The following is a 20,169-nucleotide window of genomic DNA, read 5'->3' on the forward strand; positions in this document are numbered from 1 at the left end:
AATGGGTTTGAAAAAAAGATCTATTTTAAATAAACTCAAAACTCTTCCACATGTACGACTGACCCGCCCAACCCCCCACCCAGTTCACATGTTTTAAAGTCATGAATGTGCAGTTCCATTTCCTTCCTACCCCTATTCCAGTGATATCCATAATTCCTTATCTAAATGGATCCAGCTTGGTCTATAGCTTTTGTGTGACCATGCCAGCGCTCATAAATAAAAATGAAGTGAGACGCAGCGTGTTGTAGATTACAGCAGCGTGGAGGAGACTCTCTCAGAAAGCTGCGGTGGCAACACTGCCCTCTGTGCATCCTGCCCTCAACACCATAAACGAATTCTCTGCTCGAAAAACAGCACACACAGAGAGCCGGAAGCAGGAACGTCAGGACAGCAAAAAGTCACACGAATACAAAAACAAGACACCTGGAGTGCAAATGAGAAAATCCAGATGAAAACAGAGAGAACGGGAAAAGCGAGGACTCTTATTGTGACACCCAGACAGACGGATTATTCTCCGGCTGTGCTGAGCTCAACGAGCCGTGACGAGTCCATCTCGCCTTCTCGACCCACAGCGCCAATCCTGAAAATGCCTTTCCTTTCATCACACGCACACACGGCGAACAAAAAAAACAGCCCGAAAAAACCTTCAGAAACCAGTCGCGACCGGGCTGGATTATGTAACGCTGCAGCCAGAGATGGAACAGAGCTGGCGTCGCCCGCCAGCAACCCAGTGTGTGTTAGAGAGATAGAAAAGGGATGAGATGAGAGGAGGGAAGAATCTGAGATATAATAATTACAATAATAAAAGTGAGATCATCTCACAGACGTGGTGCAGTAATCACAAGGTCAGACGGGGTACCACTGCGCCGTAACGGCTATCCAAAAGCAAGCATGAGTGGTTACAGCGTGTCATTCAAGGTCGTTTTAAAGAAACGAGAATTCAAACTCAGAGTTTTTCTAACTAATATTAACATTTCTAAGGCATAAGGTGAAAGGTGTAACTGGACAGGGGTGATACAAATAATTTTGGGCCTCATAGGTGTCCTGAAAGATGCTTTGATTGGCTGAGGCTGTAAACTAATGTAAATAATAATGGTAATAACTGGGGAAGTAAAATCGTCAAATTCTTTCAACCAAAAACTGATCATTTACATTTTACATTTACATTTTACATTTACATTTTCGGCATTTAGCAGATTCTCTTATCCAGAGCAACTTACAGAAGAGCTTCCACACTAAACATTTCTGTACTCTAGTCCAAGTACACAACAGTCCAATGATACAAATCTGCTAGAACCCCGTAAGAACAAAAGTACTTCAATTGAAGTGCTTAGTAAAGAGGTGATGAAGGTCTTTAATCGGCTTTTGAAGATAGTGAAAGACTCTGATGTTCGAACAGACAGGGAAGGTTCATTCCACCACTTGGGTGCTGGTACAGAGAAAAGCCTTAATGCCCGTCTTCCTCTAGTTCTGAGAGGTGGATCTAGACAAGTAAGACTTGTGGCTCAAAGGTTGTGTGGTTCCGAACTGGGTTTAATGAGTTCTTTGTAGTCAAGCGTCATTCTTTTGAACTGAATTCGTGCAGCTACAAGAAGCCAATGAAGAGAATGTAGTATTGGTGTGAGGCAGCAGTGGGATAATGTGGCAGCAGTGGGGCTATGTGGAAATTTGGGCTGGTTAAATACCAGGCCAGCAGCTGAATTTTGTATCAGTTGGTTTGTATCAGGGGTTTAATAGTGGACATGGGAGCACCTGCCAGAAGGGAGTCGCAGTAGTCCAGCCTCGAGACAAAAAGTGATGTTGATGCTTAATCAACATGCTTATAGCATCACATTCAAATATTAAACACATCTCTCGGTTTAATGTCAACAAGGCTTCGGGTTTTATTATTTTAATAAATGAAGCATTTTTAACCTGGTAGCAAAGTTCAACCATGACATGAAAGAAATGAAAACGGGAACTAAACTGGTATTTATAACGACTATTTTAACCAAAGTCAGTAACTAGTAGTTCCAATATGGTAGTAGTAGTTCAGTGGTTAAAAAACAGGACTAGTAATCAGGAGGTCCATGGTTTAAGCCCTACTGCTGCCAGGTTGCCACTGTTGGGCCCTTGAGGGTGAAGGGTCTTGCTCAAGGGCACAACAGTGGCAATCTGACAGTGGTGGGGCTTGATCCAGCAACCTTTCAATTACTAGTCCAGTACTTTAAATGCTAGACTACAACTGCCTAGTGGACTTTGCTTTCTGCACAGTGGCCAAGTCATGCTGGGAAAGGAAATAGGTGTCCTCAAACTTCCGGCACAAAATTGGAACCGTATTTCGGCAATGGGTTTGGATGGTCCCTGGTGTAAGCCCTGCTGCTGCCAGGTTGCCACTGTTGGGCCCCTGAACAAGGTCCTCATTTTCCAAGTGTTCAGAATGTATTTGGTCACAATTGTAAGTTGCTTTGGATGAAGGTCTTTGCTAAATGCCACAAATGTGTTTCATGTAATGCACTTCATCACAGCTAAACATGCTAAGCCAGATGCATCTGTTTTTTTAGAGCCACTCTTGACAACATCATGTAATATGAAAAGCTTAGCCGAGTCCAACCTTCAGTTTGGGGCAAGGGGGCAAAATATCTGAATCATGCTTGTTAAAAAATAAGTGCACTATCGACAGGGGATGCACCTTACAGCAGGCGTGCACATTTTAGCTTTGCAACTCTGTTGGGTAAAATGGCATTTGGTTGTTGAATTTCTGCATAGTCGAATGGGATATTTGGGACCAGACTTTTTTTTTTTGCTCGGGGATGGGAAGGTTGTGGCCTGTCTGTGTGTTCAACTGCATTAAGGTCAGTGCAGACTAAAGAAGTTTCTCCACATCAAAGACTGAGGGACTTCAGCAATAATAACTTCAATCAAAACCTAATAAATATAAACAGCTGAAAGTGTGTGTGTGTGTGTGTGTGTGTGTGTATATATATACAGTGCTGGCCAAAAGTATTGGCACCCCTGCAATTCTGTCAGATAATACTCAATTTCTTCCAGAAAATGATTGCAATCACAAATGCTTTGGTATTAATATCTTCATTTATTTTGCTTGCAATGAAAAAACACAAAAGAGAATGAAAAAAAAGTCAAATCAATTATCATTTTACACAAAACTCCAAAAATGGGCCGGACAAAAGTATTGGCACCCTCAGCCTAATACTTGGTAGCACAACCTTTAGACAAAATAACTGCGAACAACCGCTTCCGGTAACCATCAATGAGTGTCTTACAATGCCCTGCTGGAATTTTAGACCATTCTTCTTTGGCAAACTGCTCCAGGTCCCTGAGATTTGAAGGGTGCCTTCTCCAAACTGCCATTTTGAGATCTCTCCACAGGTGTTCTATGGGATTCAGGTCTGGACTCATTGCTGGCCACTTTAGAAGTCTCCAGTGCTTTCTCTCAAACCATTTTCTAGTGCTTTTTGAAGTGTGTTTTGGGTCATTGTCCTGCTGGAAGACCCATGACCTCTGAGGGAGACCCAGCTTTCTCACACTGGGCCCTACATTATGCGGCAAAATTTGTTGGTAGTCTTCAGACTTCATAATGCCATGCACACGGTCAAGCAGTCCAGTGCCAGAGGCAGCAAAGCAACCCCAAAACATCAGGGAACCTCCGCCATGTTTGACTGTAGGGACCGTGTTCTTTTCTTTGAAGGCCTCGTTTTTTTTCCTGTAAACTCTATGTTGATGCCTTTTCCCAAAAAGCTCTACTTTTGTCTCATCTGACCAGAGAACATTCTTCCAAAACGTTTTTGGCTTTCTCAGGTAAGTTTTGGCAAACTCCAGCCTGGCTTTTTTATGTCTCTGGGTCAGAAGTGGGGTCTTCCTGGGTATCCTACCATAGAGTCCCTTTTCATTCAGACGCCGACGGATAGTACGGGTTGACACTGTTGTACCCTCGGACTGCAGGGCAGCTTGAACTTGTTTGGATGTTAGTCGAGGTTCTTTATCCACCATCCGCACAATCTTTCGTTGAAATCTCTCGTCAATTTTTCTTTTCCGTCCACATCTAGGGAGGTTAGCCACAGTGCCATGGGCTTTAAACTTCTTGATGACACTGCGCACGGTAGACACAGGAACATTCAGGTCTTTGGAGATGGACTTGTAGCCTTGAGATTGCCCATGCTTCCTCACAATTTTGCTTCTCAAGTCCTCAGACAGTTCTTTGGTCTTCTTTCTTTTCTCCATGCTCAATGTGGTACACACAAGGACACAGGACAGAGGTTGAGTCAACTTTAATCCATTTTAACTGGCTGCAAGTGTGATTTAGTTATTGCCACCACCTGTTATGTGCCACAGGTAAGTAACAGGTGCTGTTAATTACACAAATTAGAGAAGCATCACATGATTTTTCAAAGGGTGCCAATACTTTTGTCCACCCCCTTTTTTATGTTTGGTGTGGAATTATATCCAATTTGGCTTTTTGACAATTCTTTTTGTGGTTTTCCATTGAAGACAAATTAAATGAACATTTTAATATCAAAGCATTTGTAATTGCAATCATTTTCTGGAAGAAATTGAGTATTATCTGACAGAATTGCAGGGGTGCCAATACTTTTGGCCAGCACTGTATATATATATATATATATATAAGCAGGACACCAAAACTCTAAAAACAAGATGTGACCTTCAAGTATGTGTGAAGGTCATGGGTTGCGTCCCTGGGTACGATTTGTATCTGAAAAGGAAATGTGAATAGTAACAAGGGTGTTAGACAGCAGGGACAAACACGTACAGCAGCAGTCAGGAGGTGCCGGGGGACCCAAAAGTGTCATCATGAAAGCAGAACAATTACCTTCACCAAGAGCAATGAGGCCGAGTTTAAAAGCCTGTCAAAACATCTCGAGGCAGAGCGCTTTCACTGAGCACGCTGACAAGGAAAACAAAAGTGCTGACAGAAGAGGACAAAAGAAGCCTCCGCCCTTCATTCACTAACACCCCCCCTTCAGTTCCTCCCCAATAGCATTTCCTCTGTTAATCCAGGCCATGAGCACCATCACAGACCTACAAGCACCTTTAATCTGACTCTTCATAGCTCAGAGGTGACAGACAAAAATACTTATAGTACAGTTTATTACTTCTGTTACTTTTACTGACCCTAACACTAAAATACCCTGTGTGAATAAAAAAGAACATTATAGTAAAAAAAACATTATAGCATTACTATTACAATATAATTATAATAATAAATAAAGTATAATAAAAAAAAGTATTAATATTACATCTACTTTTACTACTGCAATTAATAATAATAATAATAATAAGTATGTATTAAAATATTTAAATGAACACATTAATAACATTACGTTTAATACATTATGTATTCTTTAAATGAGGATATTATCAAATAATACGTTAATAACATTACAAAGATATTTTATTATTAACTAAAAATGACACTTCAAATCATTTTTATGTTTTGTTAATATTATTGAGAAAAAAAGTCGTTTAGAAACATATGTCTGAATTACTATAAAATTTAATTATTTGTGTATATTTTTTTTATTATTATATAATTGATTCATTTATGAATCAAAATTCAGTTAACAATTAATATTGCATTTATTTATTATCAATTTATTGCTTTAAACAATAACCAGTATTAAATATTAGTAATAATAGTATTGTATTTACTATAATAAAACCAATATTGTGTTTAAAAAGCATTATTTCTTACCCTTTTAAACATAGCTATTAGTATATCTTTATATATAAGTATTGTTGTAGTATTAAATAGTATATTTACATTTTTATTGCATAATAATAATAATAATAATACATTTAATTTATAACGCACTTTACATTTGTGTACAAATCTTAAAGTGTCATAAGATAAAGGACATCACTACAAATAATTAATGAATAAATAAATAAATAAATAAATAAATAAATAAATAAATAAATAAATAAATAAATAAAATAGCCGCAAATCACTACATAAATTTAAAATTATTCATAAGTTCTGCAAAAAAAAAAGGTTTTGAGTGTCTTCTTAAAAGTCCCAATCGTCTGTGGTGCCCTCAAATGGTCAGAGAGGGCATTCCAAAGGCGAGGGGCAGCAGAACAGAAGACGTTATGTTAACAGAAGATAATGTTATTAATATTATTATTATTATTATTATTGCATAATAATAATAATATTAATGTTAATAATAATAATAATAATAACATTATTATTATTATTATTATTAATATTAATATTATTATTATATTATTATATACTATTTTATTATTATTATATTATTATTATATTATATGGGTAATTATTATTATTATTATTATTATATGGGTTATTATTATTATTATTATTATTATTATTATACACAATTATTATTATTATTATTATTATACACAATTATTATTATTATTATTATTATTATTATTATATGGGTTATTATTATACACAATCATTATTATTATTTTTTTTTTTTTACACAATCATTATTATTATTATTATTATTATTTTTATATAGGTTATTATTATTATTATACACAATTATTATTATTATTATTATTATACACAATTATTATTAATATTATTATTATTACTATTATTACTATTATTATTGTTATTGTTATTATTATTATATGGGTTATTATTACTATACACAATCATTATTATTATGTATAATAATTTAAATAATGATTTTAAATAATAATTATGAATGATTATATTTACAATTTTATATCTACCTTAGCATAATTTGTTTAGTTTTAGTGAGCTTCACACTTCAGGTCCGCTGGAGGAACATTTACCACACGTAGATTTAAACTCTGATGATTTTTGAACATCTGGAGGAGATGATGATGAACTGGTGATGAACTGACCTCTTTTCCCAGATCTTCTCTGATGACCTGCTGGATCTCGGACATGGTACTGGCAGGAGCTCGGCTGTGCAGGATCTTCAGCGTGCTGGTGTACTCCTCAGGCAGGAGGTATTCGAGAGCACCCAGGTGCTGCCCCACTTTAATAAAGGTCCCTCTGTTGGCACAGCACAGGTCCTTGAGTCTCTCCGCTGAGCGTTTATGGACCTGCACCATAACACACACACACACACACACACACGGATGGGTCAGTGTAAATCATGCCACTACAGAGCGACAATCTGTACAGTAATGTTTAATTTAGTTAAATTCCCCTCAGTCCTACATTTTAAATCCTATTTATTAATCAGTTTGTAAGAGGCAATCATATGTAAAATAACTATAAATAAATAAATCATGAACATGATGTATGGGGTGTATGAACTGTTTAGAACTGTCTATCTGCTTCCAACCCTAATATAAGAATCCTTATTATCTTTAAATGAATTAGTCGCATGGAAATAAAACCTAAACTTGCATGGAAATCTGGCAACCCGAACTGGAAAGTACATCATGTTAATTATGGTTGTTCTTGGTGTGTGTTGTTCAATATTAAAACAGTTTGTACCCTCACCACACAACTGCACCTCAAAAATAAAAGGGTGAAAACAAATACAGTGTATCACAAAAGTGAGTACACCCCTCACATTTCTGCAGATATTTAAGTATATCTTTTCATGGGACAACACTGACAAAATGACACTTTGACACAATGAAAAGTAGTCTGTGTGCAGCTTATATAACAGTGTAAATTTATTCTTCCCTCAAAATAACTCAATATACAGCCATTAATGTCTAAACCACCGGCAACAAAAGTGAGTACACCCCTTAGTGAAAGTTCCTAAAGTGTCAATATTTTGTGTGGCCACCATTATTTCCCAGAACTGCCTTAACTTTCCTGGGCATGGAGTTTACCAGAGCTTCACAGGTTGCCACTGGAATGCTTTTCCACTCCTCCATGACGACATCACGGAGCTGGCGGATATTCGAGACTTTGCGCTCCTCCACCTTCCGCTTGAGGATGCCCCAAAGATGTTCTATTGGGTTTAGGTCTGGAGACATGCTTGGCCAGTCCATCACCTTTACCCTCAGCCTCTTCAATAAAGCAGTGGTCGTCTTAGAGGTGTGTTTGGGGTCATTATCATGCTGGAACACTGCCCTGCGACCCAGTTTCCGGAGGGAGGGGATCATGCTCTGCTTCAGTATCTCACAGTACATATTGGAGTTCATGTGTCCCTCAATGAAATGTAACTCCCCAACACCTGCTGCACTCATGCAGCCCCAGACCATGGCATTCCCACCACCATGCTTGACTGTAGGCATGACACACTTATCTTTGTACTCCTCACCTGATTGCCGCCACACATGCTTGAGACCATCTGAACCAAACAAATTAATCTTGGTCTCATCAGACCATAGGACATGGTTCCAGTAATCCATGTCCTTTGTTGACATGTCTTCAGCAAACTGTTTGCGGGCTTTCTTGTGTAGAGACTTCAGAAGAGGCTTCCTTCTGGGGTGACAGCCATGCAGACCAATTTGATGTAGTGTGCGGCGTATGGTCTGAGCACTGACAGGCTGACCCCCCACCTTTTCAATCTCTGCAGCAATGCTGACAGCACTCCTGCGCCTATCTTTCAAAGACAGCAGTTGGATGTGACGCTGAGCACGTGCACTCAGCTTCTTTGGACGACCAACGTGAGGTCTGTTCTGAGTGGACCCTGCTCTTTTAAAACGCTGGATGATCTTGGCCACTGTGCTGCAGCTCGGTTTCAGGGTGTTGGCAATCTTCTTGTAGCCTTGGCCATCTTCATGTAGCGCAACAATTTGTCTTTTAAGATCCTCAGAGAGTTCTTTGCCATGAGGTGCCATGTTGGAACTTTCAGTGACCAGTATGAGAGAGTGTGAGAGCTGTACTACTAAATTGAACACACCTGCTCCCTATGCACACCTGAGACCTAGTAACACTAACAAATCACATGACATTTTGGAGGGAAAATGACAAGCAGTGCTCAATTTGGACATTTAGGGGTGTAGTCTCTTAGGGGTGTACTCACTTTTGTTGCCGGTGGTTTAGACATTAATGGCTGTATATTGAGTTATTTTGAGGGAAGAATAAATTTACACTGTTATATAAGCTGCACACAGACTACTTTTCATTGTGTCAAAGTGTCATTTTGTCAGTGTTGTCCCATGAAAAGATATACTTAAATATCTGCAGAAATGTGAGGGGTGTACTCACTTTTGTGATACACTGTATATATACAAATATATATATATATATATATATATATATATATATATATATATATATATATATATATATATATATACACAAATATATATATATATATATATATATATATATATATATACACAAATATATATATATATATATATATATATATATATATACAGTGTATCACAAAAGTAAGTACACCCCTCACATTTCTGCAAATATTTTATTATATCTTTTCATCTTTTCACACTATAGACATGAAACTTGGATATAACTTAGAGTAGTCAGTGTACAACTTGTATAGCAGTGTAAATTTACTGTCTTCTGAAAATAACTCAACACACAGCCATTAATGTCTAAATGGCTGGCAACATAAGTGAGTACACCCCACAGTGAACATGTCCAAATTGTGCCCAAAGTGTCAATATTTTGTGTGACCACCATTATTATCCAGCACTGCCTTAACCCTCCTGGGCATGGAATTCACCAGAGCTGCACAGGTTGCTACTGGAATCCTCTTCCACTCCTCCATGATGACATCACGGAGCTGGTGGATGTTAGACACCTTGAACTCCTCCACCTTCCACTTGAGGATGTGCCACAGGTGCTCAATGTGGTTTAGTCCATCACCTTTACCTTCAGCTTCCTCAGCAAGGCAGTTGTCATCTTGGAGGTTGTGTTTGGGGTCGTTATCCTGTTGGAAAACTGCCATGAGGCCCAGTTTTCGAAGGGAGGGGATCATGCTCTGTTTCAGAATGTCACAGTACATGTTGGAATTCATGTTTCCCTCAATGAACTGCAGCTCCCCAGTGCCAGCAACACTCATGCAGCCCAAGACCATGATGCTACCACCACCATGCTTGACTGTAGGCAAGATACAGTTGTCTTGGTACTTCTCACCAGGGCGCCGCCACACATGCTGGACACCATCTGAGCCAAACAAGTTTATCTTGGTCTCGTCAGACCACAGGGCATTCCAGTAATCCATGTTCTTGGACTGCTTGTCTTCAGCAAACTGTTTGCGGGCTTTCTTGTGCGTCAGCTTCCTTCTGGGATGACGACCATGCAGACCGAGTTGATGCAGTGTGCGGCGTATGGTCTGAGCACTGACAGGCTGACCTCCCACGTCTTCAACCTCTGCAGCAATGCTGGCAGCACTCATGTGTCTATTTTTAAAGCAAACCTCTGGATATGACGCCGAACACGTGGACTCAACTTCTTTGGTCGACCCTGGCGAAGCCTGTTCCGAGTGGAACCTGTCCTGGAAAACCGCTGTATGACCTTGGCCACCATGCTGTAGCTCAGTTTCAGGGTGTTAGCAATCTTCTTATAGCCCAGGCCATCTTTGTGGAGAGCAACAATTCTATTTCTCACATCCTCAGAGAGTTCTTTGCCATGAGGTGCCATGTTGAATATCCAGTGGCCAGTATGAGAGAATTGTACCCAAAACACCAAATTTAACAGCCCTGCTCCCCATTTACACCTGGGACCTTGACACATGACACCAGGGAGGGACAACGACACATTTGGGCACAATTTGGACATGTTCACTGTGGGGTGTACTCACTTATGTTGCCAGCTATTTAGACATTAATGGCTGTGTGTTGAGTTATTTTCAGAAGACAGTAAATCTACACTGCTATACAAGTTGTACACTGACTACTCTAAGTTATATCCAAGTTTCATGTCTATAGTGTTGTCCCATGAAAAGATATAATGAAATATTTGCAGAAATGTGAGGGGTGTACTCACTTTTGTGATACACTGTATATATATATATATATATATATATTAGGGCTGTCAAACGATTAAAATTTTTAATCGCGATTAATCTCAGAATTTCATATAGTTAATCGCGATTAATCGCATTAAAAAAAATCTGTGTAAATGTTATAGAAAACAAGGATTTTTAAGTGAAATGTTACAATTAAAATGGTGAACACATTTTATGCTAAATGTACTGATGTTAAAAACTGCTGGGACAAGAGAAAACTGTAAGGGAGTTTTATTCACTCACATACTAGGCAGTAAATGTCAGATTGTAGGTTAGAATTTCTCCATCAGCAAACATTGTAGATCAGCGGTGCTTTAGGTGGGATAAGGCGTAGTTATTGTATCAGACTTGTCTGTGGTTGTATCGTGACGATGGTTTGATGGACGTTTCTACACGAAGTGAGTGTGTTTTGACCCTTTGGGGCTTCCATAGTTCATGAACTAACGTGCTCGACTCAGCTTTCCGGTATTCGGTACAGAAGAAGAAGTTAATTAAGTGTAATAAAGTGTTCTGCTCCCGACAACTTGTGAATATAGCGTGTATTTATTTCTTTATTATGCAAGTGCATCACTACCACGATCGGTTACATTATGTTAACAAACCGCAAATGAAAAACGGTGGCAAGTCCGACATTAAAACGTTTGTTCTACCAGTCAAGTGTCAACATGAACTAGAATTTGCGTTAATGGCACTAATTTTTTTAATCGCGTTAAATTGAGATCGCGTTAATGCGTTATTATCGCGTTAACTTCGACAGCCCTAATATACAGTGTATCACAGAAGTGAGTACACCCCTCACATTTCTGCAGATATTTAAGTATATCTTTTCATGGGACAACACTGACAAAATGACACTTTGACACAATGAAAAGTAGTCTGTGTGCAGCTTATATAACAGTGTAAATTTATTCTTCCCTCAAAATAACTCAATATACAGCCATTAATGTCTAAACCACTGGTAACAAAAGTGAGTACACCCCTTATTGAAAGTTCCTGAAGTGTCAATATTTTGTGTGGCCACCATTATTTCCCAGAACTGCCTTAACTCTCCTGGGCATGGAGTTTACCAGAGCTTCACAGGTTGCCACTGGAATGCTTTTCCACTCCTCCATGACGACATCACGGAGCTGGCGGATATTCGAGACTTTGTGCTCCTCCACCTTCCGCTTGAGGATGCCCCAAAGATGTTCTATTGGGTTTAGGTCTGGAGACATGCTTGGCCAGTCCATCACCTTTACCCTCAGCCTCTTCAATAAAGCAGTGGTCGTCTTAGAGGTGTGTTTGGGGTCATTATCATGCTGGAACACTGCCCTGCGACCCAGTTTCCGGAGGGAGGGGATCATGCTCTGCTTCAGTATTTCACAGTACATATTGGAGTTCATGTGTCCCTCAATGAAATGTAACTCCCCAACACCTGCTGCACTCATGCAGCCCCAGACCATGGCATTCCCACCACCATGCTTGACTGTAGGCATGACACACTTATCTTTGTACTCCTCACCTGATTGCCGCCACACATGCTTGAGACCATCTGAACCAAACAAATTAATCTTGGTCTCATCAGACCATAGGACATGGTTCCAGTAATCCATGTCCTTTGTTGACATGTCTTCAGCAAACTGTTTGCGGGCTTTCTTGTGTAGAGACTTCAGAAGAGGCTTCCTTCTGGGGTGACAGCCATGCAGACCAATTTGATGTAGTGTGCGGCGTATGGTCTGAGCAGGCTGACAGGCTGACCCCCCACCTTTTCAATCTCTGCAGCAATGCTGACAGCACTCCTGCGCCTATCTTTCAAAGACAGCAGTTGGATGTGACGCTGAGCATGTGCACTCAGCTTCTTTGGACAACCAACGCAAGGTCTGTTCTGAGTGGATCCTGCTCTTTTAAAACGCTGGATGATCTTGGCCACTGTGCTGCAGCTCAGTTTCAGGGTGTTGGCAATCTTCTTGTAGTCTTGGCCATCTTCATGTAGCGCAACAATTCGTCTTTTAAGATCCTCAGAGAGTTATTTGCAATGAGGTGCCATGTTGGAACTTTCAGTGACCAGTATGAGAGAGTGTGAGAGCTGTACTACTAAATTGAACACACCTGCTCCCTATGCACACCTGAGACCTAGTAACACTAACAAATCACATGACATTTTGGAGGGAAAATGACAAGCAGTGCTCAATTTGGACATTTAGGGGTGTAATCTCTTAGGGGTGTACTCACTTTTGTTGCCGGTGGTTTAGACATTAATGGCTGTATATTGAGTTATTTTGAGGGAAGAATAAATTTACACTGTTATATAAGCTGCACACAGACTACTTTTCATTGTGTCAAAGTGTCATTTTGTCAGTGTTGTCCCATGAAAAGATATACTTAAATATCTGCAGAAATGTGAGGGGTGTACTCACTTTTGTGATACACTGTATATATACTGTAGGTGTAAATAAATTGGACTTTTAATGCAACTTATTACAAATCACATCCTATCAAAATAACAAAGCTTATATTTTTTTTTTTTCCATTTTTGCTTGCATTTGTTTTGTTGGTGGTGAACATGTCTAAATCTGTTCTATGCCCTTGGCCTATATAAAGCACAGCATTCCCTGGACATCATGGGGAAAAAAAAATCCACTGGCACCAGATCTGTAATAAAACACTGAACTGCAATTAAAGAATCTGAACTGAACATCAAACAGTATTAAAATAATGTTCATAAATCTGAAGAACAGATTGATTTTGTGCCTCTTATAATATCACCTAAAATTCTCACCTTCACACTAAATTTCATTTATATCTCGTTTCTAAACTGTTTGGTGGATAAAAACAATCCCTCCTGACAAACAGTTTATCTTATTTGTTTTAAATTGTGATTGAAGAGGACACGGGTCCCGCGGAGCTCTTTGTGCTTTCATGGCCCCGGTGCCAGCTGGTAGAGATGATAGTGTTCACAGAGGGACGTCCCACTGGGACCCTAGCAAATAAACTGGCGTGAAATGAGCTCTGTTAACCCCTCACCTCAACAAAAGATGCGGCTTTTGTGATACAAATGGCGGCGGATGAGCAAGTAGTCCTCCAGTTCAAATCATCATTTAAACCAGAAAGACCCCACATGGCTAATTATGCAAAAAAAAGTGTGTGTGTGCGTGTGTGTGTGCGTGTGTGTGTAAGTGTTGTGTGTTTCCTTCTGAAATGTGTCCACTTGTGTATTGTAAATGTAAGTTTTTATGCTAAATGTTAAATCTTTGATAATTATTATTCTTTGTTAATAGCCTCTATAATATTAATAATAATAATCATCATTATATATATATATATATATATATATATATATATATATATATGTATATATATATGTATATATATTATACATATATTGTAATATATATTTTTATTATTATCATTATTATTGATATTATTATTTTGATTATTATTATTAATAATATTAACAATAATAACAATAATAATAAAACTAATGTTAATAATAATATTATTCATTTATATATAAATATATATATATATATATATTAGGGCTGTCGAAGTTAACGCGATAATAACGCATTAACGCGACCTCAATTTAACGCGATTAAAAAAATTAGTGCCATTAACGCAAATTCTAGTTCATGTTGACACTTGACTGGTAGAACAAACGTTTTAATGTCGGACTTGCCACCGTTTTTCATTTGCGGTTTGTTAACATAATGTAACCGATCGTGGTAGTGATGCACTTGACAAATAAAAACTTGTCGCTATATTCACAAGTTGTCGGGAGCAGAACACTTTATTACACTTAATTAACTTCTTCTTCTGTACCGAATACCGGAAAGCTGAGTCGAGCACGTTAGTTCATAAACTATGGAAGCCCCAAAGGGTCAAAACACACTCACTTCGTGTAGAAACGTCCATCAAACCATCGTCACGATACAACCACAGACAAGTCTGATACAATAACTACGCCTTATCCCACCTAAAGCACCGCTGATCTACAATGTTTGCTGATGGAGAAATTCTAACCTACAATCTGACATTTACTGCCTAGTATGTGAGTGAATAAACTCCCTTACAGTTTTCTCTTGTCCCAGCAGTTTTTAACATCAGTACATTTAGCATAAAATGTGTTCACCATTTTAATTGTAACATTTCACTTAAAAATCCTTGTTTTCTATAACATTTACACAGATTTTTTTAAATGCGATTAATCGCGATTAACTATATGAAATTCTGAGATTAATCGCGATTAAAAATTTTAATCGTTTGACAGCCCTAATATATATTAATATATATTTTTTTATTCTTATCATTATTATTTATATTATTATTATTTTGATTATTATTATTGCTACTACTATTATATTATAATTTATATATAATAATTGTATTTTTCTCATTATATTAATTAATATTGTTATATTATTATTATTATTATTAGTAGTAGTAGTAGTAGTATTAATTATAACATGGTAAGCATACAATAGTAAATGTTTTTTGAATCTTAGTAATAATTTATACAATAATTCCAGCAAAATGTCATCAGTTTTGAATAAATTATTATTATTAACATAATTTTAATAATCTCAAACAATAATAATCTCAAAAATATTTTTAATCAATAGGCTGAATTTCAATAGAACAGGGGTTCAATCATGCTGGAACAGAAAATATCTTAATAAAGCAACTAGTGCCAAAGGCACTGTTTAAATCCAGCCTACATATAAGACGATCCCACATTTATATACAGATTTTTATAGCATGAACATGGTTTGTAATGAGGTACGTTAAAGATGCTTAATCAGGTAAGATTTGCTGCTAATCCTCCCGTGCAGTAGGTGGCAGAAATGACTGTTTTCATCCTCTGGGCATTTTTCCATTAGCCCACTTTGGAAGTACAAAGCCTGATTTTGCAAGCCAGAGTGATGAGCCAACAGGATATGACGGCTGAAGATAATTACGGGGGTGATGAGGCAACACTTGTCATTTTGAAGGATAGAAAACATGTGGTTCTTTGTTTGGCAGCTCAGAGCCCAAACAGGCTTTAGATGGAGAGGAGGAGGAGGAGAGGAAGGCTAAGCTAATGAGAGAGGAGCGAGAAGCTAATAACAGTAATGATCTCGCCCAGCGCTCTCAGGTCGGCTGCACCAGATCCGCTCGACTGTTTGAGCTTATTTACTATGACTAACATGCAGTGAGGGAACATGAGCGTACAAGCACATTTATTACTGCTTTTAATACACCTCCAGGTCATACAGTATATTAATATTATCATTAATTAATATCGGCCACTCGGGTGGCTACATACAAACATAATTTGCTATGGGATGGGGATAAAACAGTAGTAAAGCATAAAAATATAATAAAAGAATAATAGAAAAGCTGCACAATAACATTAGCTTCAAGACATTTCACTAAAAATAAATGTATTTATTTATTATTTTATTATTATTATTACTATTTAAAATTTTGTTTAGGCATTTTCTCCAATTTTCTCCCGACTTTTAGCTCGTCCAATTGCCTGATTGCATTACGTTTCCTCTCCACTGATGTCACACGCCCCCTTCGACACGAGTGCAGTAGCCGACTGAATCTTTTTACCTGCACAAGGCGAGTTCATATGCAGATCAGCCTTGTGCACGGAGCGCCACACCCTGATCAACGCACTTTTTCCCCGTCTCTGTGCAGGCGCAATCAACCAGCCAGCAGAGGTCGCAACTGCATCAGATTTGAGAGAGTCCTTATCCGGCTTTCCACCCTGCATGAACAACAGCCAATCGTTGTTCATGTAGCCGCCCAGTCAGATGGCAGAGCTGAGTTTCGAACCAATGAGTTCAAAATGTCAGCTCTGGTGTGCTAGCATGCTTTACCGCTGCGTCACCTGAGCGGCATTATTATTATTTTTTGGAGAATTGTAGTGGCCTATTCTTCTTAGCAAACCATCTTCATTTCTTTGAGATTGCAGAGGTCCTTCTGACAAGCTTATAATAAAAAAAAAAACACCATCAGTGTTAAAGGCTTCATTAGAACACATGGGGCATCCCTGTCTTTCTGTTTTAGAAGATGACTGCAGGAGCGGAGATAACAGAACTTTAGTTCTAACTTAAGAACTGTTGCTCCTGCTGCTTTGAAGCCATCCCTTTTTCTCCCAATTTAGCGCAGTCAATACATCTTCCGCTGCTGGAGACTCCAGTCGTGTCCGAGGAGGGTATATTCGTCTGGCTCATTCCCCCTCTGACACGTGCGCAGTACACGACTTCTTCTCATTCGCCCACACGTTCGGTGAATTCGTGTATCCGCATGCAGAGCATTGCACTGATCCCCCTGCTCCTCCGCTTTCTGTACAGACGCCTCAGGCTACTAACCAAGGTCCTTACACAGCATCGAGGACCCAACCCACATTAGTCCGGTCTTTTTACCCTCCCGGCAGACCTTAAATGGCCAATTTTGTGGGTTGGCCAAGGACCGCTTACAATTTACAACCTTTTGAATTTTTATAATGTGCTCGCAGAATACGTTTACCTCTCAAAACATGAAAACATAACAACATGATTGTTGAATTGTTGAACAATCATAGATTATAGTTAAAGTAGATATAGAATAGGTTGATCAATGCTGGGGTATTTACTGAAAGGTCACTTTTTAGCTGTTAAATCACAAGGTAGTGAAATGTGTGCCATCTGTGATTTTCAGGCATGGCACACTGCAACACATGTAACTACTAGCACGGAAATTTATTTTTCTCTTTCCTTGCTTTTGAAGTATATTCATCTTACGGCCTGGAATCCTTGCATCCTTCGGTGTGCTACTGGGTTATCCCGCTGCGCCACCTGGGTGCCCTTTGAAGTCATCCTGCAACTCATTTGGAAGGACTGCTGGGTCCTTTCTTACGATTGTTACAATTAAGAAATGCAAACCTTATAATAGGCGGGAAAAGATATTAAGTAAGGTAAGTACATTTTTAAATCGGAAAAAACCAAGGTCAGTGTGGAGGACGACATCACGGCAGCTGTGATTCAGCACAGCATGGTGAGAGATCATGAGGGAGCTCCTCCTGCATGATGGCACGCTGCGTCACCGACGTCTTACATCACTGCGGAGTGTAAAACTCCTGCCACGACGCCTGCACGTCAACAGCTTTTACGCAAGAGAGGCTGAACGTGAGAAAAAAAAAGGAGACGGAGGGGAAGAGACGTCCCTGCAGGGAGGATGAAAAGCAGTGCAGGAGCAGATTATGAAATGTGCCTGTGGGGATCTGTGTCTGTTCAAGTAAAATAGCATTTGTGAAGGCCAAAAGGTCTGGATTGCTATCAGATAATCCCATGGGTGTTCAGTGGTGTTGAGGTCAGGGCTCTGTGTGGGTCACTGGAGTTTTTCCACACTGGACACTTTGTGCACAGAAATACAGTCCTGCTGGAGCAGAAAAGGTCTTCCTTAAAGTGCCACAAGGTTAGAAAGATATAATTTATTTGATTTAATCAGTTTTATACTCCTGTTTGCTATGGGTGGGGCCGAAAAAACAGAATTCGGGTGAAAAAATGGAGAATGGGTCTCCACATACATTCGGTCATAAAGTGTACTTATTTATTTTAAAATATAATGTATTAAATGAAATCTATTTAAACAAATATGGTAAATCTATTACTGCAAAAGGGTGTGCAGGTGGCACAGCAGTCTATTACGCTAACCCACTACATAATAATAATAATAATAATAATAATAATAATCATCATAATAAGTTGTATTTATATAGTGCCTTTCTTATAGCCAAGGTCACTTTACATATCAAAAGGTGAGAGAAATAAAAATTGCCTGTGTAGATGCCCGGCTATTGAGATTAGAACCCAGATCTCAGTGGCTGGGCACCTACACAGACATGATAAGCAATATCTGGAATCATTGGGATAGTGAATGTCCTGCAATGGATTGGCACCCTATCAAGTGTATTCCTGCCTCGCGCCCAGTTCACCAGCCTACCGTGACCTACTGTGTAAGTGTGCTGGCAACAGTGGGATTGGAGCTTGTGACACTGTGATGGACTGGCGACCTGGCCACGGTGTTTTGTGAAAAAAACAAACAGAGAATGAGTGTCCACATACTTTTGGTCATAAAGTATACTTATTTATTTTAAAATATAATGTAACTTCAAAGAGGTGTGCAGGTAGCACAGCAGTCTATTACACTAACCCACTACATAATAATAATAATAATAATAATATTAATAAGTTGTATTTATATAGTGCCTTTCTTATAGCCAAGGTCACTTTACATATTAAATAGTTAGAGAAATAAAAATTGTCAATAATGTCTGTGTAGATGCCCGGCTATTGAGATTAGAACCCAGATCTCGGTGGTCGGGCATCTACACAGACATGATAAGCAATATCTGGAATCAGGGGGATGGCCAATGCCCTGCAATGGATTGCCACCCTATCAATAGTATTCCTGCCTTATGCCCAGTTCACCAGCTCCGGACCTATTAGTGCGCTGGCAGCAGTGAGCTTGGAGCTTGTGACACTGTGAAGGACTGGCAACCTGGCCATGGTGTTTTGTGCCCCTTGCTCAATTAATCAGACCCACTGCGACCCTGACCCTAAAAAAAGACAGTGAATGCATGAGTGGTAGCTCAGTGGTTAGGTAAGGTAAGGTACTGGACTAGTAATCATAAGGTTGCCAGTTCAAGCCTCATAATCTCCAAGTAGCCACTGTTGGGCCCTTGAGCAAGGCCCTTAATCCTCAATTGCTCAAATTGTATTTAGTGGGGTGTGGTGTAGTTAAAAAAAAAATGCCCGGCCCTTGAAATGCAGTCACTGGAGGAGGAAAAGCTGAGAACCCCTGGTCTAGTGTCTCAATCTCAAATATTGTGAGAGAAAATCTCACAACCAATCACATCGCTTATCTGGCTTTATATTACACAACGAAATCTTCCATCCTCCATGTCTACTGTAGCGCTTCAGAGCCACCATCAGAACAGCTAATGTTCAAATAACTCTCCTCACTGTGTCTTTCCTCCTCATGTATCTCTCTCTCAGTCTTTTATTGTCCAGCGTTCTCTCTCTGCCTCAAGCCTTTTCATCCACGCTCAGAGCTGCACAAAGCCCGGGGACTGACCGGCCTAATAACTGGCACAGACATTAATGACATATTTCCACAGCAGGCAAAAGCCATTAGATGGTCTTTGAAAATGCTCTGTAGAGCCCGGGTCCAGGCTCACTGATGCCAGCGCACTAATAGGAGCGAGCTGAGCTGTTATACGAATACTGTCGTCTCTGTCTTAATGCTTACA

At 39.2% G+C, this 20,169-nt stretch overlaps 1 protein-coding gene across 1 annotated transcript in view; it reads right to left on the reverse strand.

The window, feature by feature from the left end:
* adck1 (aarF domain containing kinase 1) overlaps positions 1–20,169 on the reverse strand; it is a 202,791-nt gene that overhangs the window by 117,643 nt on the left and 64,979 nt on the right. The window contains exon 3 of the mRNA XM_063007546.1: positions 6,862–7,065. Coding sequence (XP_062863616.1) covers positions 6,862–7,065 — 204 coding nt within the window. The remainder of the gene's footprint in view (positions 1–6,861; positions 7,066–20,169) is intronic.

This window comes from Trichomycterus rosablanca, chromosome 13 (genome assembly GCF_030014385.1).
Source record: "Trichomycterus rosablanca isolate fTriRos1 chromosome 13, fTriRos1.hap1, whole genome shotgun sequence".
Taxonomy (NCBI): domain Eukaryota; kingdom Metazoa; phylum Chordata; class Actinopteri; order Siluriformes; family Trichomycteridae; genus Trichomycterus; species Trichomycterus rosablanca.